Raw genomic sequence first — 25,020 nt, 5'->3', positions numbered from 1 at the left:
CTTGTTAGAATGCGAAAAAGAGACATCTGCTTTGAAGTCATAAAGCGGCAGACCTTATGAGATTTTTTTTTTCTCTTTCAGTGGCTTTACCCTTGAAGATAGATGCACATAAAAGATATATCAACCTACCTTTGAGCTCAGCATTACAGAAATGTATGACACATAACAAACATTTCATTTTGCAGTGACTTGCTTCAATACCTGTAAGGCACAGTCTAAACAGGAAACAAGAAAGTTGTTAAAAGTCCCTTATCGAGATGATACTAACACTTAAATGAGCTTCATGCTCCAAAGCTCCATCAAATGAAGTCTTTTAAAGCTCATTTAGGATTTTTGGATTATTTTGGATTACGTGTCTAAGTAATTGGCAATTAGGATTTGCTTAATGCTGTAAAATGTAACCTTAAAAAAAAACACTTCAAGTCAATTCATTACGCATTTTTAAATATGGGATTTGTTTTGCAATTGCCTTTTTGCAACAAAAGCAACTTTGACAGTATATATAGCGGCTCTTTGCTTTGCTTTGTTTGCTTGGAGCAAGACACATGGAATGTGAGCAAAGCCTATATTGGATCACACACATTCATCACTGTTGTTTGCCCATTTATTCTGTAAATCTGTAGGTCTTCACAGAAATTAACTCTATACACACAACATTCAGTTAGTTAGTTTCTACGCACAAAATTCAATTGTGGTTGGAACACAATATTCAATCTATAATATTCCATATGACTTGAAGTTTAATATTCCCTCAGTGTTGGCCTGAGGGCAACTCACGCAGATGTGGCAGAGTGCAAACCACCTAATCATCTCCATCAAATTGTGCCGGGCAGCTCCTTCAAGCATGCTTATTTTCTACTGCCCAATCATACTCCAAACAGAGAGAGGGAGAGGAGGCACAGAGGACACAGGTGACCAGCCGGAGTCAAACGAGAATTTCTGTTGGGAGGGGGAAAAATGCCACAAGCGGAATTTTAATGGACAAAATGAGAGCTGCTAGCCGAAGCCTCTGGAAAGGTTCCGCTAAGATGGTGGTCAAGTAAATTGGTTCCATTAACGGTGATAATAGAAAAAAAAAAGATGGAGGAGGAGCGAAAAAAGAGGAAAGAGAGAGGGAAGGAGAGGGAAAGAGAAAAAAAGGAGAGAGACAGAGAGGAGGGAGAGAGGGAGATAGAGAAAGAGAGAGAAAGACGGGGAAAGAAAGGCTAAGTAGAGAGAGAGAGAGAGAGAAGAGGATGAGGAGGAGGAAGACTTGTCCTGGTTTCATTGTGCCTCTGGAATGGGACTGACAAGTCTGCTATTTCGAGAGCGGAGTGGAGCGGGGCGGCAGAAGAGCCTGGAGCTATGCGTGCCAAGCGACTCCGCCAGTGACAGCGCACCTCAAATGGGTCAAGATAGACGGAATATTAACTAGACCCACGCCAAGTCTCCACAGCAGCGCGCGTGCACTCAATTGGCCATGAAGCCTCATCCGCTCACTCACACATGCACACCATCCTCTACATTCTCACTGCTTCCACTGTCTCTCAGTGTGTATCTGTCAACACAGAGATGCACACACACACACACACACACACACACACACAATAGATATAAATATATTTGAAGGTATGTTTGTTAAGGCATCAGTCTAGCATTTTAAATTAAAATAAATAACATTTACAACTTCTTGTCCCCTGTTTTGGGAACTGAAATGAAAGATCATATTTTTCCATGCTCACAAAAGAAATTGTATATAACCAAAATCATGACTACCTATAGTTCTCAGTAATGCATGGACTCATTTTCTAACTAGAACTCAAGAACTGAAACTCTTTCTAGTTTTTCCATGTTGTGTTTATATTTAAATGTATTAACAGAGGAAAAAGAGAACATGGCTAAGATTCACAATATTTTGGAAGAGAAGACATGTCTTAATGAGGTTTGAGTCTACTGCTCAAGTGAATGAGCGAGTGCCAGTGTCTGCTCAGCTAATGACTTGGGAGTACATTACAAATCTATCAAACTCAATCAGTAAAACAGTGACTGCAGATGTTCAACAGAAGTGAATATCAACTGTCCAGACCAAACCATAGTCAGTAAAAGCTCATTTTAAATACCAGTGCAACATTATGTGACAGTAGCTTGATGAACAGTGTTTGGAAATGCAGAATTTACACATGGGATGTGGTCATGTTTGATGATAATGCCATGGCCTGATGAGGAGGGATGTTAGTTTCATGAAAGCTGTACAATTCATCATTGTCAGACCACAATGAAGGGTCTAGAAAATTCAGTACTATTTGATAGCGCAGTGGAACATTTTCTTTGTCAGTGTGTTCATTTTCTGATCTGATATAATGATATAAAAGACTTGCTCACATGATGGTATGGCATAGTTCCAAATCTCCAGGAAGAGTTTCTCCCTCCCTACGAGCAGGTCATTATGAAGGCCTAATTTATAGTGTGGCAAGTCCTTTGGAGAAGGAATTAAAACAGCATCAGAGTTTGATTCGTTAACGCAATGAACCATTTTTAACCTCAAACTCGCAAACACACACGCACGCACCCCTACAAAATGTAACAATTTCTAAGAAATAATGCTGCCATCTAGTGTCAGAGATGCATAATTTGTCATATTCCCCAAGGTGCAAATTGCTCTTTACATCAGTTGAATTTAGTCACTAAAGGTTAAAATCCTCGTTAGCTTAAAGGGCCGGTATATAGCATGGATGAAAGATCAATCAGCGGGTATTACAGAGTCTCTCAATGATTGCGCCAAAGCACTGAGATAATGTATTCATTTTTATAATGATTCCAAAACAAGCATCTCTAATGATCGCAAAGAGGCCATTAGGCAAATCAATTATTCAAACAGAAAGGAGACAGACCAGACCCGATAAACATGAGCATTTGGCTCTAATCACAGCAATCTAATTAGGACGTTAGTAAGAATGAGGACAGTTTTTGTGAACCCATTAATTAATACTGACATTTTGAGTCGTAAATAAACCTGAAAGTGCCCGTGATGGGGAGAGAGGTGGGGGGGAAAAAAGTTCCAGGAGAAAGTTTTTTTTTTTTTCCTGACTACAGTGAACTGGCAGTTTGGAGAAGAGCATTAAACAGCGTTATGAGTCCCCTCCTACACCCCTCCTGCTAAAGCCAGCTCAGCTCATCCCTGACAGCCACCGCTCTCTTTCTTTTCTTCTGTAGACTTTCTCCCGCATTAACCCTTAAAGGTGTAGGTTTTTGAACATTCTAACTTCCGCAACAATTGAAGGTTCTAAAATTCTATGTTGAATTCAATGAACCCAGATATTCTTTAGAATGTTAATTTCCCAACATTCCCGTCACACCGGTGTGACGGTACTCCTTTAAGGGTTAAGTGAGAGGATGATGGTATTGGTGGCAGGTTATGGATACATTTCTTCTGTGAGATGGATCACCCCTCTGCTGACAATTCAGTGCATTTGTGGCTCATAGTGGTCTTAACTAGTATTGATTTCCATCACAGATAAGAGGGCCAAATCGTTTCGGGCGAGAACGTTTCATCTCTGCGAATCCCACCTCCTCTGCTTGGATGCTACATTGAGTCCAAGCCTGAGAGCACAGTAAATATATTAGTAAATAAATCTCATCCAGTCTCTTGAGCACGTTTGGCAGTAATCCCACAGAAAGGAAAATAAGCCCAGAAGAGAAGAAGGAAGATATATATAAATACATAAAAAGAGAGAGAGAGAGAGAGAGAGAGAGGGAGAGACTACTAAACAGATAGCATGTTTCCATTTAATAATGCCATGTGTCCAGAAACAATTAACAACACAAAAAGAAACAATAAAACATTAATGGTAAAAACTTGGATCTGACCCCATGGTCTTCCATAAGCTTGTTGCTCTCTAGGAATTCTAGGTTTTTAGGAAATTGCCTCTGGTACAAAAAACTAGGTGAGACTGCAAGAGTTTCAACTAAGAGTTTCTGACATGTCTCTATAGTAAAACTGAACAGTGAGCCATGGAAGTGAGTGGCACTATACATCTTTGAGATAAAGCAAGTTTGCATTATGATGATAATCACTTTTATTTGGATCCATGATTGAATTAAAAACGAGAACCCGTTACGCAACTATACACACACCTCATTTGTCCATTCAGCATCCTGGCTATGAAACAAAACCTTTTCAAATCTTTTTTTACATTTCCTTTGTTCAAGGCAGCATTATGTAGGCACCATCCTTTCTCAGAATTGCTCAGGAACGCAAAACTGTTGCCATGACAACGTCTGAACAAGTTGACAAGGTGTTCTGTGCAGTTCTGCTTAGCTGACAAGGAACAGAGCCAGACATGATCCCTGGTTCATCCTGAAGAGGGGAAAATAGATGGGGGACCTTATGAAGACCTGTGAGGGTCAATGTTCTGTGATTCTTCAAGTCAATTCTTTCTTCTCTCCTTGTCCATCTCTGTTCAAAGGTATACAGTTCCTTAAGGGTCTTCACCACGACAAGGACTAGACAAAGGTCTCTTGGCACAGCTGACATTAGGAACAGAGGGTCTCTTGGTACAGCTGGCGCAAGGACTAGAGGAAGGTCTCTTGGTACAGCAGGCACAAGGACTAGAAGAAGGTCTCTCGGCACAGTGGGCATGTGGATTTGTTGCTTGAGGTGAACCATTTATACTGTAAAACAGAGAGAAGTGGAGAAAATATGAGAACACATTTATGAACATGAAGCATGAATGAAGACTTGCTGCAGGCAGAAGTGCACAGATGCACTGCAATGCAAACTGCTTTTCAAGTACATTTGGTAACCAATGAATTCTATCAAGAACTCAAAGTGTAAACACACACACACACACACACACACACACATACAGTAATAATAATAGTGCATAGTGCTTAATTTCTCACTGTTTTTGTGTGTTTAGACAAAGTTGTCTGCCAACTTACACATATTTCCACTCATCCACACACACAGACACAAATAAAACACACATATTTGCCAACATCAGCAGTGCACCACTGTGCATGACTCACCAGGCAGGCAGAGTGGAACTTCTTCTTGCAGGTGCGGCAGGCTTTCTTTGGCAGTGAGTAATTGGAGCCGTGGATAACGGAGAAGCAGATCATGCAGTCCTCCACACCCTCGAAGCGCTTGTCCACGTTGTTCTTCCACAGCGCCAGGCCCTCCATGATGCTCCCGTTCTAAACACGCCGGAGAGAAAAGATCACCACGTCAGTGAATGATTACCATGATTGACGTTTACGCCATACTGTTTTAATAACACTTGACTTGGATAGTCCACCTACGGACTATGCATATGTTTTTTGACATTCAACTAAAAACTGTTGTTGACCAATTAATGAACATCACCTTGACAAAACCCGACACCTAACCCTAACTGTAACCATTCTTTTCTTGCATAAGTGTCTGATACAGGTGTGTAAGCATCTCACCTGGTGCGTTAGGTAGGTATAGGAGGATAAAGGTGTATGGGCATCTCACCTGGTGCGTTAGGTAGGTATAGGAGGATACAGGTGTGTAAGCATCTCACCTGGTGCGTTAGGCAGGTATAGGAGGATAAAGGTGTATGGGCATCTCACCTGGTGCGTTAGGTAGGTATAGGAGGATAAAGGTGTATGGGCATCTCACCTGGTGCGTTAGGTAGGTATAGGAGGATAAAGGTGTATGGGCATCTCACCTGGTGCGTTAGGTAGGTGCTGAGCTGGAGCATCCAGTTCCTCCACTGTTGCACGGCGACCCCGACACGGCGGCCGCTCTCCACAGAGATGGAGCCCAGCGGGTAGTTCTGGGGCAGCTGGATGACCAGCTCGATGAAGATGTCGTCCACCGAGTAGGTGGCAATCACCTCCCGGGTGGTGGTGCGGGCCTTCACCTGGGTAAGCAGGACAGGAAGAACAGAGTCAGATCACAGGTTTCTGGCTCACTACTATAAAGGCAAAAATCAGGTCAGCCTTAGGATATACAAAATCTCTCTCTCTCTGTCACGCACACATACGCACACACACACACGCACACTTTTATTTGGACTGACAAGAAAGCTAAAAGAATCAGACATAATCCAAATAATGATAGAATCGATTATGAATTTGCAAGCTAAGAATCAACTCAATAGTCCACTCAATACTAATTTAGATAATAGCGCACCTAAATAAAGGTAATAGCATTGCTTTTATACAATGTACCCGCACAACTCACACTGATAGCCCGACTCCCTAATACATGTTGGAGATGCAGTGACATGAGCTGAGTAGTCCCTGCTGAGAAGAGAAGAGGAGAAAGAGAGAGAGAGAGAGAGAGAGAGAGAGAGAGAGAGAGAGAGAGAAAGAAAGAAAGAAAGAAAGAAAGCAAGAAAGCAAGCAAGCAAGAAAGAAAGAAAGAAAGAGCAAGCTTTAAAGGGGCATGACTTACCGTCATGCTGTCGAAAGTCTGTGTGCTAGCGTGCACGGAGGCGATCTCCTGCGCTGAGAGCACGCTGCTCACGTAGCGGCTGGTGAACCGGTCAACGGTGCTGACCACACGCTTCTCCTGGCTGTTCCACCACAGGCGCACCATGGCAGGCAGGTCCTTCAGCGCACCGTAGTACACCGAGCACGCCAGGTGGGGCACCTCCCACTGCATGGAGTCCACCTCTGAGACACGCAAGACACACACACACACACACACACACACACACACACACACACACACACACACACACACACACACACACACACACACACACACACACACACACACACACACACACACACACACACACACACACACACACACACACACACACACACACACACACACACACACACACACACACACACACACACACACACACACACACACAATAGATAGATACAGATACGTCTGTTTGTTAAGGAATCAGTGTAGCATTTATAGTACTTCCACTATTAAATATTACTAGAAGAGGCACATTTGTGTATCGTTGGAACAGTTTGACATGTGCTGTGAAGGCATTTCAAGGTGTTGCATGTAGCAAATGTTTTTGAAGCATTATTATTTCTATTCAAAAACATGTATCCAGTGTCTGCCCAGACATTAATGTGTGTTTGTGTGTATAACATCAGTGAGGAGTGGAAAATGCTCTACACTTCACAATATAATTACAAATATCACAAGCACGTTCAGCAACAAAACTTACTGCTCACTGAGAGGGATATCGGCTCAGTGAAGAAGGTCTTGTACTCTTTGCTGCTGGCCTCGGTTCCTTGTCCAGGGAGAACCGGGTTCTCAGGCATGAGACGGAACAGGTGAAGCAGCAGCTGATGCAGCGAGCGGCTCTTCTTCAGGTACTGGGAGTACTGGACACGCAACTGTGGATCCAGAATGCACTCACAATCAGCGGTAACAAAAGAGTACCGAATTGTGACGTTCCGTTTCCATGACGGCCGTGTCACTGGATCTAAACAAACTTTTTTAAACAATAACAACGCCAAACAATGGCTCTTGTCCAGGCGCTGGAAGTGCTGAGCACACAGTTGTGATAAAAGACACCACTCAGATCAGCCATGAGCTTAGACAGGGTTCCCACCCATTTTCACTGACAACATTTCAAAACCTTTCCATGACTTTTCAATGACTGAAAGAAATTTCCATGACTTTTCAATGACCTTGAAAGAAATTTCCATGACTTTTCAATGACTTTGAAAGAAATTTCCATGACTTTTCACGACCTACAAGTACAAATGTACCACATGTTGGGGCCAATTATGCAAGAGGTGACAATATTGGATGAAATGAGAGTTTGAAAAACATTTCTTATCCCGTTATCTAAATACATTTTCACTGCTAAATACAGGGACTAGTTGAACCTAAACTTGAGATTTTACTGGGGCACAGCAGTTCAGTACTGGGGCACCTGAACCATGACTATTCCAAAACTTTCAATGAATTTACTGAATTCCATGAATTTTCCAGGCCTGTAAAATGGGATTTCCATGGCTGTTGGAACCCTGCTTAGAGACCACTGTGTGATAAAACAAGTCATCATCATTATTATCATCACTGTTGCTATTTTATTAAATGTATTAAATGTAAAATATACTGTTCCTTTAATACCATCACTACGCAGCAGTTTTAAGAGCAAGTTAACTACTGTTGGCATCAACTTCAAATTCATTTAAATGATATATGGTCATGTAAAGGATGGCTAAAAGCAATTACCATTCCTACTAGGCATCCAGGCTATGCAGTATATACTGTAATTCTGTGATCCGGAATGAAACACCCCATTAAAATGTAAGAGTACAAATTTAAAAAAAACCTTCACAGTAAGGCATGGTGAACTACATCACCAAAAAGGTTTTTACATGCAAGGAATCTTTTTTCCCATTGCCAACCGATGGTAGAGTTAGCAAGGTTTTGCAGCATAAAAAGTCTTACATTTGAGGGAGAGGCCTTGAAGAAGGTCAGGAGGAGCTTCCAGGCCAGCAGGTATCCCAGAATGCAGCAGTGCTCCACGCTGAGCGGCTGCACCACGGCGAACTCGCCCACCTGCACACCAGCCAGAATGTTCTCCAGCAGCTCCTCTGTGGCCGTCAGGATGCTCATCAGAGCGGCTGGGGGTGACCTATCACACACACACACACACACACAAACACACACACACACAAACACAAACACACACACACACACACACACACACACACACACACACACAGAGGGTAGCCCATATTCTTAGCGCAGCAAGACTACATAACTTAATGTGCCCATCTCATTTAGCATCAAATGTTAAAATTAATTTTTGGACCATATATTGCACTACAGTGTTGCATGACTATGTTCATAGCTTCTTTGGTACAATGATTTTTGGAATGGTACAAATACACCTTGATAGAAACTGGAACAGGCAGAGCCCTGAACAGGTGTGTCTCTGAATTAGGTGTGTTTCATAGTCAGCTGCTCTATGGGCATTTTATAGACCTCTGAAGTTCGCCTACAAAAAAAGCTGCCATCTTTTTCCTATGAGAAAATAACATGGGGATTTTTAATTATCGCACCCAGGCTTGGAATTTCACCATTCTGGGGGCAAGGCCACTTGGCCTTTAGTTGGGCATATTTGGTGGGGGGCATAAAGGCCACATGTCAGGGCACCAAGGCCAAAGTTATTTATACAGCAGTAGGCTATAAAAATTATCAAAGTTGTATTTAGCCTATTCACTGCAGTAGACCTGCATCACTGTATGAAACATTACAAACATGACATATTACATAGAATTGTAAATCATCTGATCATCTAATATGTACAGATATCTAGGCTATATTTAATATTTATTTTATATTTGGCCTGTTATGAAATCATGTATAGAACAATTTAAGTACAGCTCAGCTTTAAGAAACTCAAATAGCCTAGATGCATGCTTACCATTTTGTGATCATTCAGGCTACTTTCACGAACTCTTAGTCAGCCATCCTCTGATTTACCAATAGCTAGGCAATATTTGTAACATTTATTTTGTATTTGCCCCGTTATGAAATCATGTGGAACAATTTAAACACATTGTAAAACTTAAAGCCCAAATTTGGAGACATCCATGCATGTCGAAATTTACTGCAAATTCAAAACTGGATTACTCTGGAATGGCTAACTGTACAGGGGACTGCTTTACACCTTTGTGTTCGGTAAGGTCTGCTGTTTATTCTGATATATGGTTTGTCATGTATTAAAAGAAGGGTTTGTGAAGTATTCCACCGAGATGAATGGGTAGGGAGATCATGGACGCAAAACCAGAATGTATGATTAAATTGAATTATATTATTTACTTTTCTCGCGAACCGTTCAACACAGCAATTATCGGCTAACATCGTTTAAAAGCTGAGAAAAAGCTCTTTCATGTGATACTTGTGATGTCTGTGTGATGAGTTGGCTACTTCGCCAGTAGTTCAACTGAGAAGAATGGGTAAATTTGCTCCACTGCGTAAAATACTTAATTAATTTGCGCTGTGAATGCTAAGATTATTTTGACATGCCACAGGCTAAATAAAAATCGATATTAGTAGGACGCAAAGCAGAATATTGAAAGAAGGGGGCACCAAGGCCACCGTGGCCTGTAAACCTCTGATTTTCAAAGGGGCATCACGGCCAATGCAAGGGGCTACGACGGCCATGGCTGTCGTGGCCGCCGTGAAATTCCTACCCTGATCGCACCTGTTAAACTCTATCGGGGATGAAAAAGTCTGAAATGCAGACGTTTTCCTGAACACACTTTTGTCCTTTGCCTTCGAGTGGATACTGTGATCTCCGGTACGTGAAGGTGGCCCACTTAGATTTTTTCTACCCCAGAGCTAACTTGCAATGCAACTTGCCATAGGTAGTTAGCTTCAATTAACAACGGAACCTCCTTATATGGGCAAAGATTTTGCCGTTTTGGTTCTTTTTTGTAGGCGAACTTGGTCTATATTGAGTAGCACACTTACAGGCTTGGCTCCTCCCCATCGTCCTCTTCTGACTTGCTGTTGTCACTTTCAGTGTCACTCTCAGGAAGCTGGGGCATCACTCTGGAAGGAGGAGATTTAAGAAGTCACTTCACTACATGTGCACACATATGTTTACGTGGGCGTATGTATGTGAGTGAGTGAGTGAGTGAGTGAGTGAGTGAGTGAGTGAGTGAGAGTGCGAAAGAGAAAGAAAGAGCATGTGTGTGTGTGTGTGTGTGAGTGTGAGTGTGAGTGAGAAAGAGAGAGAGAGAGAGAGAGAGAGAGAGAGAGAGAGAGAGAGAGAGAGAGAGAGAGAGAGAGAGTGAGTGAGTCAAGTAATAGTTCTTCTCCATGTAAGTGAATGAGAATCATTTCTTCTAAGAGTGATACACGTGACCCAAGCTAAAGCTTGTTAACCGTAAAAAAAATGTCGATGGGAAAAGTGCTTTTTGCCAAAGATGTCCACCGACAGAAAACCGGCTCCGTTCCTGTTCCCGAACCAACATTTGAACCGGTCGGAGCATTTCGACCAAACAAAACACGGTTCAGAACGTGGCACTTTGGTTCAGAGATTGAACCAGAAAACAATTGTTTTTTTCGAGCGAACCGAAGTGGGCGTGTCATTTTACCGTTCAGACGGGAGAAGACCATGAGTAAACAAAACTAATCAACTAGCATTACACTGTTGACGTTGACTAGCATTTCAAACAGCTAATTTGTGCTGTTTTTACGGGACAACTGTTTATATTATTCTCCCGTTTCGTTTATGTATCTCATTAACTTTTGATTTGCATGCAACACCCATTGTAGATGACGCACCCTTGGTTCGGTTCAAAACTGGTGGAAATGCGGGCTGATTCACTAGATAGCACCAAGGTTGCAGAACGAAGAATTCTGAACGGAACCGGTTCAAGAACGGGTTCGCTGTCGGTGAAACAAAAAAAACGCCTTCTGTGCGTGCTTCTCTCACTTGTTGAGCATGTGGTAGACGCTGAGCTGCAGCGGGCGGGCCTTGAAGAGGAGCAGTGGCGTGAGCGTGTTGAGGAGCGTCTGCTGGACGTCGGGCAGGTTGCTACGCTGGCCGGCCACCAGCCGCGCCGGCAGCTTATTCTCCAGCAGCTGCTGGACGGGGATGTGGGTGAGCGCCTCCCCCACTGCACGCACCGCCGCCAGCGGGAACAGCGGGTCGTCCGGCTCCCGGAACACCTCTGCAGGACAGCAGAGAGGACAGACAGGACACAGCAGACAAACAGGATGGTGTTACTAATAGTTTTCTTTACTGACGGTTTCTAAAGGAAGTTACCGGGAGAAGTGCAGAGAAACAGACAAATGAATCACTTCACTGCTTCCCATGTTTAAGAATAATCTATAAAAACAGAAAGATACTAAAACATGTAGCTTAAACAAAACAGGCAACTTGGACAAAACCTTTTGCCTAAATAACAGGCTTAGGTAAGACTCTATCACATAACTCTTCGTAAATAATTTCTGCATCATTAAAACCAGTGAAGCACACCTCTTAAACACACTTTAACTCATAACTCACAACACCAACTCAAAACCCTAAGCCAAGTGCTATCAGTGTCTTTCATCACTAAGCAAGTTACTCTTCAAAACCACATGGTAGTGTATGTCTTAAAGGATCTGTTGGCTTTGCTGGGGGCCAGAGTAAAAGGTGCTATAGCCTCACCTGGAATTTTGACGAGCAGGGGCAGGAGCAGGCTGTTGATGCCCTCGGAGAAGAACTCCTGCCACTCAGTACACAGCTCCGGAGGCAGCTGCTCCACCACACCAGGAGGGGGTGCTGTGAGGAACGCAGTGAGTCGTACAATCAGCTCACACGTCTCGCATACAAACAGCTGGACCCAGGGGTTCCAGAACACGGCAGTGTTCTCACTGGCTGTCTGAGGGGGGACACATTGAGCACAAGGCAAGGCAATGACCATCGATCTTCTCTATGTCCTCCAAATACAATATCAACATTTCAGGCAGACACACAATTTTTCAAGTATACTGTAGGAGGGACAAACAGTCAATGAGATGATTCCAGTTACTTTGTTGTCCATTTAGACAGCAGAAACAAGATACACAGTCATGTTGTGTATTATTAGTGGAGTAGTTGTTCATATCACAAGCAGATTTAACATGTTTAGGAAAATTACTGACAACAGATGTTAGTCTTACCTAGATGTGATCATAATCCTTATGTCCCTTTCTATCAAGTTATGACATTAGGTTCTGCACTCATACATAATTAATGAGGGCCACTTCAAAACATACACTCTGTCCAAACAGTCTGAATCTGCAAGGCCACACACACACACACACACACACAGATATCTCGTTGCCGTGACCTAAGATGACTGCGTACCTCTAACCAGGCGAGCACTGAACAGAGCAGGAAGTCCCACTGCGCCTCCCGGAGGATGGTGGGGGAATGACTCATCTGCCAGGACAGGAAACGCATCATATCCACCGTCAAAGACAGATCTTCAGCAGACACTTTGCCCAGGTCACTAAGAGAAAAATCAGACTTGTTAGATCAATAGAATTCTATACTAACATTAACATTCACAAAATGAGATTAGATTGCAATGAACGCAGAATGAAAAGAAAGAAAGAGTGCACATATGTATGCATCAGTTGAGATGACAATAGGGGGATTCGACTTGGTGTAGCCGCCTGCAGCCGTCTTAAGGTGACTGCATAACGTGATTATTTCTGAGCTTCCAATGCGTTTTCAAACCGGAATTGTGCATACATCATGGTTGAAAATGTATTAGAATCTCAGCTACATCAAGTCGAATCCCCCTAATGCCTCTTCCAGATGCTCATACAAGCGGGCATTGTAAACAGCCGTAGTGCTGCTCTGACCTGCTGAAGAGGAACCACTCCTCTTTACTGTTGCGCCACTCCATCATGGTGGCCAGGGCAGCCTGCAGCACCTCATTCTCTACAGGGGTGTCCGCCCCCAGGCAGCAGTGCAGGACTGCGATACTCGCCGACACATCTGGAGGAACCGGAACAACATTAATGTTTCATCACTTAACAGATGTTGTTATTATTCTAATTGGACAGGATATTGGCCATTAGTATGTGCGCTCCCTCTTGAGTTCAGACCCAGGATTTTGGCATTGTTAGCACATAACTCTACCAGTACTTAAATGTAAATGTAAATCAGGTTTCTCGGCCAACTATCCTTGTGTCTACAAGGAATTTGGTCTCTGCATTTATCCCATCTGTGAATTAGTAAACACACAGAGCACACAGTGAACACACAGTGAGGTGAAGCACACACTAACCCGGAGCAGTGAGCTGCCTGCTACAGCGGCGCTCGGGGAGCAGTGAGGGGTTAGGTGCCTTGCTCAAGGGCACTTCAGCCATGGATGTGGGCATGAGGGAGCAGTGCTCAACCACTTCCTTTCAGACCCTTCAGTTACAAGCCCAACCCCTTATCAGTAGGCCACAGCTGCCCCATAATTTGCCTTTATTAGAAGTCAAATTAGATTCCATAATTTTATTTCATAATTTTCAGTTGCATAACAGTACCTATTGTTCGCATCAGTAAGCTCTAAAATAAGGAAGTGCTTACTGTGGTTGCCGTCCTGCCAATTGAGCAGTTCAGCGATGGACAGAGCGGTCAGAGACTCTCTCTCATCCCTGGACAGGGATGGACACAACACCTGCAGCGTGTTCACACTCTTCTCTGTGAGAGGGAAAAAGCTGCAAAAACACAAAGCGTGCACGATCAAGTGTACAGTAATGATTCTTGTGCAAGAATGCAAGATAAACAAGACATATTCAGCATATTTAGAACAAGAGTTTAATCCAATGTAATTAGCTGTAATGATGCTTATCAAACAAATCAAACACCCAAATGCTCAGACTTTGTTTAATTAATCTATTTATGCTTGTATTCATTTGTAATGAGTGCCCATTTACCTCTCCACATTCCCATAGAGGCTCTGGATGTCAGCAGGAGTCACATCTCCAGTCTGAATGTAGCTACAGAGCGTCAAAGCCCACAGGGAACCCTCAGTCAGAGACCTGAAGGAGAGGAGAGGAGAGGAGAGGAGAGGAGAAGGGTTTTGGGTCACTGACATACTCTAATACATCTTTCTGTATAAAAGACATGTAGTAATGACATGAATGAGATATTTTAAACTAGCGTTTTGGGATGATAGATCTGGGATTGAAATTGGATTCTATTTCAAGAATTTAATTGAGGTGTTTCCCTATGGGGTATGCCCCTCCAAAATGCCTTTTTAAGCCTCTGCTACAACAGCCAGGGCTGACTGAAAATCATGAATTACACAGTATATCAAAATGTGTGCATTAGAGCTCTGCACATATCCCCAAGGGAGATGGGTTTCTTGATATCAAGAGGCATAAGCGAAATGATTAATCTGGAAGTCAGCGTGAATTTACCCCATCCACAAAATTTGAGGACAGGAAATTTGGTTTGTTGTCACTCATTAAGAAGTCTATCTGGTTAAGATGCGTTCAGGCCAATGAAATTGTTTGGGTGGGCTTTATATGAATAAGGACAGATGAGCAACAGTGAGGCAGTCATCCACGTCACCTGAGCGCACTTGAGTTGGTTTTGTTTATGACAAAATCACTGCAACTGGAGAAGCAAGATGTGTAGATCTATCCCGTTTAGATCTATTGCGTCTTACACGACAAGATATTGACAGCGCAATAACTTTAAAAAAGACAAACAGAAAATGGTGATTAAGGCATTTGGCATCCTCAAAATTTCTGGGCGGGGTAATTTTAGTCTGCAACACGCCCCATCATCAAATCCAAATGGCGTATTACCAGACTCAAATTCTGATAGGAAGGAAATGATAGAGAACTGGCCAACAGTCACTTACAAAACTTAAGCAAATGAACAAATAGTAATGAGTTTACCTTGTGAACAGTGTCTGTAATAGATGAGGGCTAATTTTGTGTACTCTAGTGATGAGGTCCCACTCTTGGAGCATTTTGTGGAAGTCAGAAACAAGGGAAGGAGAGTATTCCATCTCGGAACACCACTGGAAAGCATACAGGATTTCGGCAACTGGTGACAAGACACAGCAAGACAGAGATGCGGTTTCTGAGAAATGGACAAATTCAACGTGCAGCCGAGAGAGACAACTTGTCTCATCTCAACTCACGTCAAGTAAACAGATGACTCAGACCATTGCAAAATTATTATGCATCTGTCCAAAGGTCCCTATTAGCCCGAAGCACAGAGTGGGAGAGGGAAATAATACAAATGAATACATGAGCACACAGCTACTCAGAATTCAATGGCATTATTAAGAGAAGCAATGCACTGAATACCACCAACCGATTTAGAAGAGATTTGGAGATTAAGCAGTACAGCTTCACAGCTAAAGGCTAAACTCATCTTTTTAAAGTGCACCAATCAAATAGTTATTAATATTTATTTCTGTTCTAGTTGTTTTTTAATTATACTATTATTCTATGTTCTAAGTCATCTGCTAAGAGACCAGAACCATAAGCATGATGGGAATGCTGCTCTATCTGTGGGCAGTGATGCCATGGCTCACCCGTGTGTTTGAGCGCCGGCAGTTCCAGAGCGCTGGCGGGGTCCTGGGCGTCGCCCTCTCCACTGGTGGCCTCGGCTGCCGTGCAGATGACCTGTCCCAGCAGGGCGGAGGCACAAAGGTGTGCGGGGAGGCGGGCGGACGTGCGGAACTTCCAGGCGTCCATACAGGGGTAGGCACATGACGCCCGCAGCCTCCCAGAGAGGAGGGGACTCTTCACCCACTGAGGAGGGGGGCAAATAGGATCACATGGCAACCGATATATGGGAAAAGGCTGTGTTTGGGTTTCATCAACAGCTGCTCATTCATTTACATGTATCTTCATATCTACATGTAAATGTATCTTCATAAAACTTTACAAGCTAGTACAGTTATGTCAAGTCTGGCTGCAAGCTGGTGTCAGAAAGTGAAACGGGTAAGGGCGCAGGGCAAGGCTACACACCTGTGGAGGCAGGGCCTGCCTGGTCTTCCTCCACTCCTCCTCAGAGAGGCTCAGGCAGTGGATGAACTGGGACAGGAGCTGGCGTCCACTCTGCTGGACCGAACACAGGCGCTGCACCAGGCTCTGGACCGCCTGCACCAGAACCTGGAGACTGGAGAACAGAGAGAACACACAATGCCTTAAGGGACCTGAGGGGTTCTAGAGAGGTCTCTACTTATTCAGGTAGTTAGAATAAGAACCTTATGTGAAACAGGTTGGGTGGTGAAGTCATGAGGTCATGAAGTGTTTAATGATCATAGATAATAGATCATAGATAGATCATATTCTCTGTTATATGCTTTGCTTGACACCCATGATGTAGCCGTGGAGAACAGTTCAAAGGGTTTAAACTCTGATAGGACTGGACATTCCACAGCGGCTGACAGAGGCCAAATCCTGACCTTTTGACCCCCAGTGAGGAGCTGATGAGTTGGGTCTTCACCCACAGGGCCACACTCTGTAGAAAGGAGCCCTCCACCACCTTCGACTCCAGCAGGTTCACCAGGGAGCCAACGCCAGCAAAGCAAGCATGCTTCAGCTTCTGGAGAAGGGTGTCTGAGGATCACAAATCAACAAAGAGAATTAGACATATTCACAATGAGCTGTTTTAATAATATAATATAATATAATATAATATAATATAATATAATATAATATAATATAAACACCAATCCTAATACTATAAAAATGAACTCTAACTAGATGAAGGTCGACACCCAGTCCTGCACATTCTCTCCACAAAAATACAGTAAATCACGCTTTTCAATTTGTCTCCATCCCCTATTTTTGTGTATGGAAATGAGTGTGTGCGTTTGTGTGAGTGTGTGTGCCTGTGTGTGTGCGTGGCTGTGTGTGTGCGTACCTGTGTGTGTGCGTGTGTGTAGCTGATATGGCCCCCCACGAACGGAATTCCACGAAACTTGGCATGCATTCAGAGGGTGTCATAATGATCCTACACTTCAAATTCCGTGCAGTTTTGAACCAGTTAGCTGCGATTACAATACTCGTTTTTGCCTTTTAATTTTTAACTAGGTGCCGAGACCAACATACAAAAATAATTTGGTCATCCTAGGCCCTACGGTTCCCGAGATATTGACAGAAAACTGTGTCCGGCCTACCCTCCTTTCGGGGGGCCATGTGTGGCGGGGGAGCGACGATCAAAACGACTAATGGTTCCATGTCATCCTTGTTGGGCTACATCCCCAAGTTTCGTGCACACCGGCCGCTTCGTTAGCGCAGCGGTCACAATAATAATAATATTTTAAAAATGTATTTTCAGGGTAAAGAGTTAATAAATAACATATATCTGTGCTAAACAGACAGATGTAAATGTGGATAATGAAATGAACAGTGCTTGTGCATTAGTTCATGTTAATCCAAGCTCTGCATAGCGCGGTGCCTACCTGAGAGACAGGTGATGCTCTGGTCCTGGGCACACAGCTGGAAGACGGTGAGCAGGAGCTCCTCGGCCGAGGCCAGCAGGAGACAGCCCTTCACCGACGAGAAGAAGTTGGCCGCCACGTCCGAGATGAACGACACCAGCGGCTCCATGTTGCCCGCGTCCGACATGCCCTTGGCCTCGGACAGCGTGGCATGAAGTTTATCGATGATCTTCTCAACATACTCCTTCCCTATGAGGGTCTCTGTAGATAAACCAGCAAACCAATCAATACAAAAACATACTTGTACTTCATTATACTTATACTTCATCACTAAGACTTCAGCTTAAATGTCAAGAGCAATTCCATAATGAGGGTACTTGGAAGGATAACAAACAGCGTGAGAAAATCAGAAAAAATGCGATAGCATAACAACATCTGGATGACATCTGGATCAGCTCTGGCACCTACCGTTGTTGTGCTGGTGAGACAGCACCAGGCTGATGAGTGCCCAGCTGTGTGTGTGTGAGGAGGAGGAGGAAGAGGAGGATCCACGCAGACCCCTCGCACACAGCACTGCAGCCAGACCCACCAGACACTCGCCCAGCACAGAGCCCTTCAGCCAGCCACGGTACTCCTCAATACACACAGCATCAGCAGAGGCCTGAACATGGGAAACAGAGCGAGAGGGACAGAGAAAGAGAGAAAGAGAGAGAGTGAGAAAGATAAAGAAGAGGAAGGGGCAGATGTTTCATTTTTTTTTATCCTTTTAATCTATCAGGTGACGAGACTCTACTCAAAAGCACAAGTTTTCCAAAACACATTTTATGCAGGATGAATAAGAGCATGATTTGATTGTAAGCCCACCTTCTGTATGATTTGTAGGATGACTCCCCACTCCAGGTTCATCTGCAAACACAAAGAGGAATGCAGGAAATGAGAGTCAGAGGAATAACACCAAAATCATATGAATACAGTAAAACAGTAAAAAGACACGGCCATGACCGTCAACAATTCTTTTGCGATAAAATACATTTCCATGGGTTTTATACAGTTCCTGGTGTAGGCCTGGTCCATACCGTGGTGATGTGGTTGAGGATGCGCGTCTTCTCCTCTCTGGAGCTGCAGCAGTGCAGGGCACTGAACACCATGTCCACTAGGAAGTCCGTGTCCTTCCTGCCCTCCTGCCTCAGCCAGTCCACCACCCTCAGGAGGAGGAACCGCACAGCAGGGTTGCGGGCCAGCTCCGCATCCCCCAGCCCCAGGTCCTTCCCCTCCGCCTCATCTGGCTGCAGCAGCACCTGGAAGACCTGCCGCGTAGGGAAGGCGCCCAGCAGCATAGACAGGAAGTGGAGGTGGCGCTCCGAGCCGCGCTCCGTCACGTGCACCATGTTCACCTCCGCCAGCTGGCACACCAGCTCCACCAGGTGCCCGCTGGTCCTCTGCGGAGGTGACCCGGACGACTCCTGCCCAGCTGCAGCCTCCTTTGGCTGGGGCTCCTGGGCCCGAGCCTCCTGGGGGAGCCCCTCCTCGCCTACCTCTCCTCCCTCACCGGGCTCCCTGGCATCCAGGCTGGAGAAGGAGATCTTGACGGACTTCTTCTTCCGCTTGCCCTGCCTCCAGGAGCCGGACTCGGGGTTCTGGGTGACCCGGAGCAGGGCGGCGATGCCCTCCAGTGCGTTCCGGTCAGGCTCCTCGCTGTCCACGTGCCGCAGGCACAGACGCCCCAGGCCCTCCCAATAGTCCAACAGTGCCCGCTGGAAGGTGGCCTCCGTGCCTGCTGGCGGGTCATCCGTGGCGCACGCGGGCGCAGCCCTCTTCTCCCAGGAGAGCAGCATGTCAGCTGCCAGAGGAAACAGGGGGCCAGTCTGAAGGGACGTAGTCTCCAGGGCCCTGTCCATCAGTGGCAGCAGCTGCACACAGAACACAGGCAACTGTCAAAGCAAGCTCTAACTGGGTCTGTCTGTGTGTGTGTGTGTGTGTGTGTGTGTCTGTGTGTGTGTGTGTGTGTGTGACAGAGAGAGAGAGGGAGAGAGACAAAGAAAGAAAGAACGAAAAAAAGAAAGAAAAAAAAGAAAGAAAGGAAGAAAGAAAGGAAGAAAGGAAGGAGACCTAATTTCTACCTTTTCCGTATCCGTATCCATCCATATGATAATTCCAACATAATCATCAACCAGCATCAACCCATATTAGAAGCATGCTGAATGTCAAGTAATCAAGTAATGAGAAAGCAATTGTTTTTTGCTGTGTCTGTGGTGTTTAGGCCGTGTGATGAGTGTGCTCTGACCTGGTCAGCGATGACCATGCTCTGGACACCCTTCTGCTCCTGATCCTCCCCAGCATGCTGCACCAGACAGTAGCGCAGGCACTCCACGGTGGCCACAATGATGGCCGCGCTCTCCGAGGGACTGGACATGGCTCGCTCGCTATAGAGACTGAGACAGACACAGATGCAGGGTTACAATCACACAGGCACACTGGAATATGGTTTCCTACCCATGCACAAAATGATGCAACACACACTTAAATGCAAAAAACAACCATCATAAATTTGCTTTAGTTTTGTTCATAAACTACTGTTGACAGATAGGAGTTCTTTGGGAAATGTATCCTTCGACTTAGGTCTTGTTACCTTTTTCCTTGTCCAATTTAATTGTGGGATTTAGAATAAGGAGATGAATATCTTCCCAAAGAAAGTCCCTTTGTATAGCTGACACTTTTACGTCAGCTCACACAGCAGAATGATGGTCATTGACTACTCGGGCCGCCCATGCCTACCCAAGGATGATGTTTGTGAAGAGGGTGGTGTAGAAGTCCAGGGCGGGGGTGGTGATCTCCTCGGGAAGCTTGCTGATGAAGGGCAGCAGGTTGGGGTGCAGGGCCGTGGCCAGGCCTTTGCCCCCCTCCTTCAGCAGGGCCCACAGCTTGGGCAGCACCCCTTTCCTGGCGTTCACATGGCTCCAGCAGTCCTGTAACAGCCAGAGAGCAGGGCTTAAAGCACAACATTTTTTGGGCTTGAATTCCAAACTTTTTGAATCCAATATGACAATCTTTTTTTTGTGTGTCTTACGCGGCCTGGTCTAAGCCTGAAATTCCGGCACATCCACAGAACTATAGTCTGATGCAGCAACAATACTGTTTCCCAGCACTGGCCTGACACACAGCCAGGGAGAAGCCACAAATAATACCACAGCATAGCAGTCTGGCACAAGCAAAGGCAACAGCTGAGTTTGCATTTGGGCTATAGTCTGGAAAACATTCCTCTGAGAGGAGCCTTGAGTGCCAGACTTTCTCTGTACAAACATTATTCTCACTATTATGCAAATAAATGTTTAATCAGCAGTGAGAATAACATTTGGTCCATGTGCTCAGTTTTCAAATCAGGGCCTCCTGTGTTAGCATAAGTCCAGGCTCACTCCACAGACAGACAGACAGACAGACAGACAGACAGACAGACAGACAGACAGACAGACAGACTTACCGTGATGCCTGACACCACATGCAGCACGGCGGCCCAGAGAGCAGGCAACACCACCGGGTCAGTGTCGTCGATGCTCAGGAGCACAGAGGAGCAGACGCGCGGGCTCTCAGTCTGGACCAGCTGGGGCACCAGCTCACACAGACACGCCACCACCTCAAAGAATGCCCCTCGGACCTAGACACACACACACAGAGACACACACACACAGACACACACACACACCAAAGCTTACTTAGTTCTACTATAAAGAGAAGAATGGATACAAGCCTTGTTCAATCATGTTCACAATGTCTTGGTGTGTTATGGCAATCCAATAACATTCACAGTTGTACTATCAAATAGCTGAGCATACACATCACACCCCATACCTATGACATGTAGACTGAATGACTATTTAAGAAAGTGCATTTACTTCTTCCTTTTTTAACACTGAACAAAGCATTACTCTTCAGTTAGAAGAGTGCCTGTGTGTGTGTGTCTGTGTGTCTGTGTGTGTGTGTGTGTGTATGTCTGTGTGTGTGTGTGTGTGTGTGTGTGTGTGTAGCCTGCTTTCAGTTCATATACTCAGATGCTCACCTGAGGGGTCTTGTGTTTGCTGTACTTCCAGAACTTCCCCTGGGCCAGGAGCTGCGTGAGCCGCTCACCGAGGGCGTCACGGTCTGCCTGGGACAGGTGTGTGAGGAGCCTCTTCAGCGCCAGCAGCGAGCTGGTCAGCAGGCGCATGTACTTGGCCTCCCGCTCCTCCTCCGGCACGTTCCTGAGCAAACCCCCAGAACGGTTAAATGGACCCTACCCGTCAACTGCTCCTCAAACCAATGAGGGGATGATGATGCATTGGTTGCAACATTATCAAAACATGTATTGATTGATTGATAAACCATTGATATGGTTTATGCATCAGTGACTTGATTGAGAGCAAGAATGTAGACAGTAAACAACTTACTGAGGATCACTTAAAGTGTCTGCCGTTTCTTTCAACAGGTTTTCCTGAAGTACCTATGCATCAAAACAGAATAAATGACCAAGTGTTAGAGGAAACACTTCAGAAGTGTGTTTACTGCTCATCAGAAGTAAAAGAGTGCGGACTTACAGAGAGAACTTCATCCTTGCAGAAGCTGAGGGCCTCGGGCTGCTTGTTGAGAGGGAACGCTGCCTGGAATGCCACACTGGCCGCCGAGGAAGCCGGGGTGTATGTGTCACACTGGGCGATCAGCCAGTGACCCATGATGCTCTTCAGATATGGGGCGAGGTTCCTCTTCACTTTGAGAATGAGCTGCTCAAACGCCTGCTGTGTGGCCTCACGTACACGTCGGTCATGGTCCTGGGGGTGGAAGATAACTTAACAGGAAACCAGTCCACTTTGTGGTGGATGTTCATGGTAAAGTTAACGTTAATGTTAACTTATGTCGGTCGAGTTCAGATCCATTAATCTTTAACGTCATATGTTTGTTGACTATGTTTGTTGTTTGTTGACTAACTTACAAAAATCTTCCACGGACAGTCTACGTTAACATACACGTCCCGGTGAAGGTAACGTAACGTTAACATTGCTTGCCGTTTTTTTAACAACCCAGAGCATGCTGACAACCTAATAAGTATAAGTATAAGTATATATACTCTTTTGATCCTGTGAGGGAAATTTGGTCTCTGCATTTATCCCAATCCGTGAATTAGTGAAACACACTCAGCACAAAGTGAACACACAGTGAGGTGAAGCACACACTAATCCCGGCGCAGTGAGCTGCCTGCATCAACAGTGGCACTCGGGGAGCAGTTAGGGGTTAGGTGCCTTGCTCAAGGGCACTTCGGCCGTTCCTACTGGTCGGGGTTCGAACCGGCAACCCTCCAGTTACAAGTCCGAAGTGCTAACCAGTAGGCCACGCCTGCCCCTGACTGTCTCAGAGCATCTGGCGGTGTGACTGCAGGAGAAGGCTGGACCCCTTACCACTGATATCTTGCAGTATATTCGTGGCCAGTACGGAAGCACTCCTTTGACTACATCTGGTTCTCTTTCTTGACACATTGCGCCAAATTCCTGTACAGCCTGAAAAGAACAGATAGCTGTGGTTAAGAAGGTATTAAAGATGTTACAAAGCAGTTGTGCTATGAAGTACTTAATAATCAACACTCGTCTGTGCAAGTCTGTGCTTACCTTTAACTTTGTGACAACATCTCTTTTTGACAGCTTCCGTAAAACCAAGCGGAAGTCTGCATCAACAAGGCTGTCTATGTCCTCAGCACCATGGACAGCTGGAACATAACCAGGGTCGTTTGATGTAGAGACTCCGAAACCGACAAATCCTGGAACTACCCCACCCTCCCGCGCCAGGAGTTCAGCGGCGCGGCCACTACTGGACGGCTGCAAGAGGAGGAAAATGTTCAGTAATTGCAGTGGGTCAGGGAATCATGTCGATGACTGTGTTAGTTGACAAGCCCTAATTACTATCTTTCCCACGCTCCCCACAATAAATCAATTCCAAATACAACATACCACAGCCTCAATAAGTGACGTCAGCGATCACCAAAGTTGGATAAATTAAGTTTAAAGAGGTGGAGCTGTGAAAAAGAAGAGTCTGAGGATCCCATAGGGAAGCCTTGCTTTGCCAAACTGGCATAACGTTATGCTTTTTTTTCACATGTAACATGACAAGACATTATAGGGTGTCACTCCCAGGACAGCCTACTAGATAGACTAACTGGGGGAAACTGAAAGACCAAACAAGTTATTTAACTACCTGCCGAGCTAGCAACTGCTGGTGAGCCAATACACTGCTAACGTTACCGTTACTAACGTTAGCTTAGCTGAGTTTGTTATTATACAACCGAGCAGTCCCTTGAGGCAACATATATGCACAGATCTTACCCGAACGTTTCCTTTCGTCCTCTGTTTATTCTTCCCTCCCATTGTTCCCTTTGTAATCTGCGCGAATAAAACTTATAGGAAATCTGTGTTTAGATGAAGGTAACTTGTCCATAAAGTCGCATGGACTATCTTAAAGAGCGCGTCATTGACACTCGACACGGAAGTACGTTGAACCGGAAGTTGATACGTACCAACATTACATAATCACTACTCGGCAAAAGTCTTTTTTATTATTATAATAAATTGTACTGTATGGAAATTGTCATTAGAATATTTTGCTTTAGAACAACTAGCCTATGTCTCTCTGTATAGAATGGCTCTGTTGAGTATTATTATGATGATGTTCTAAGAACTATGACTTATTCATAATGAAATATGGCATTCCAGTTGACAGTTTTACAGTCTAATCAGGATGGGCAGGTATGTATTATGATAAACCTTGCAATGATTGGTTCTTGTAAGACAAGAAAACTGTGTAAAAGTAAATAATCCTAATGTGGCTACTTTTTCAACACCTGTTATGTATTGATGTATCTCTATTTTAAGCATAGTCTACCACACATTCTGATGGCACACAAGGTGAGAGACCATATCTGTGTGCAGAGGAAAAAGGAAACATAAACTCAAAATCTTTTATATTTTGATCATTTATGAGTGTCACAGTTGGCCTAATAATATTCAAATTACAATGAAAAGTCCATGACTGGAAAGTTAACATTTATTGCCACAAAAATAACTCAATTGATTCTCCAGGGTAAAGCAGGTTCCTCTTCTGCAGAGACCAATATGTCTACAAATTCCATAATGCAGTACATTATGCACACACATGATATGT

General features: G+C 44.7%; 1 protein-coding gene across 1 annotated transcript; it reads right to left on the bottom strand.

Annotated features, from left to right (window-relative positions):
- Window positions 1–3,747: 3,747 nt before the first annotated feature.
- Window positions 3,748–24,327, bottom strand: ltn1 (listerin E3 ubiquitin protein ligase 1). The gene is made up of 30 exons (XM_076273597.1): window positions 24,186–24,327; window positions 23,475–23,681; window positions 23,268–23,366; window positions 22,413–22,643; window positions 22,266–22,318; window positions 21,899–22,079; window positions 21,323–21,496; window positions 20,620–20,810; window positions 20,129–20,276; window positions 18,921–19,754; window positions 18,709–18,750; window positions 18,313–18,505; window positions 17,866–18,105; window positions 16,864–17,017; window positions 16,424–16,574; window positions 15,985–16,204; window positions 15,338–15,488; window positions 14,366–14,470; window positions 14,016–14,146; window positions 13,298–13,433; window positions 12,795–12,939; window positions 12,114–12,327; window positions 11,394–11,631; window positions 10,424–10,504; window positions 8,390–8,576; window positions 7,149–7,320; window positions 6,404–6,624; window positions 5,673–5,867; window positions 5,008–5,175; window positions 3,748–4,650 (listed from the first exon to the last, which is right to left on the bottom strand). The coding sequence occupies exons 1-30, from the start codon at window positions 24,225–24,227 to the stop codon at window positions 4,588–4,590; spliced, it is 5,367 nt and encodes a 1,788-aa protein (XP_076129712.1). The 5' UTR covers window positions 24,228–24,327; the 3' UTR covers window positions 3,748–4,587.
- Between the last annotated feature and the right edge of the window lie 693 nt (window positions 24,328–25,020).

This window comes from Alosa pseudoharengus, unplaced genomic scaffold, assembly GCF_046254945.1.
Source record: "Alosa pseudoharengus isolate Yale_2024_CS ecotype anadromous, Long Island Sound unplaced genomic scaffold, YU_APseudo_1.1 YU_APseudo_1.1_scf_8, whole genome shotgun sequence".
Classification (NCBI taxonomy): domain Eukaryota; kingdom Metazoa; phylum Chordata; class Actinopteri; order Clupeiformes; family Clupeidae; genus Alosa; species Alosa pseudoharengus.
Note: the sequence above shows the minus strand (reverse complement) of the source record. Positions and strands in the feature narration are given on the sequence as shown.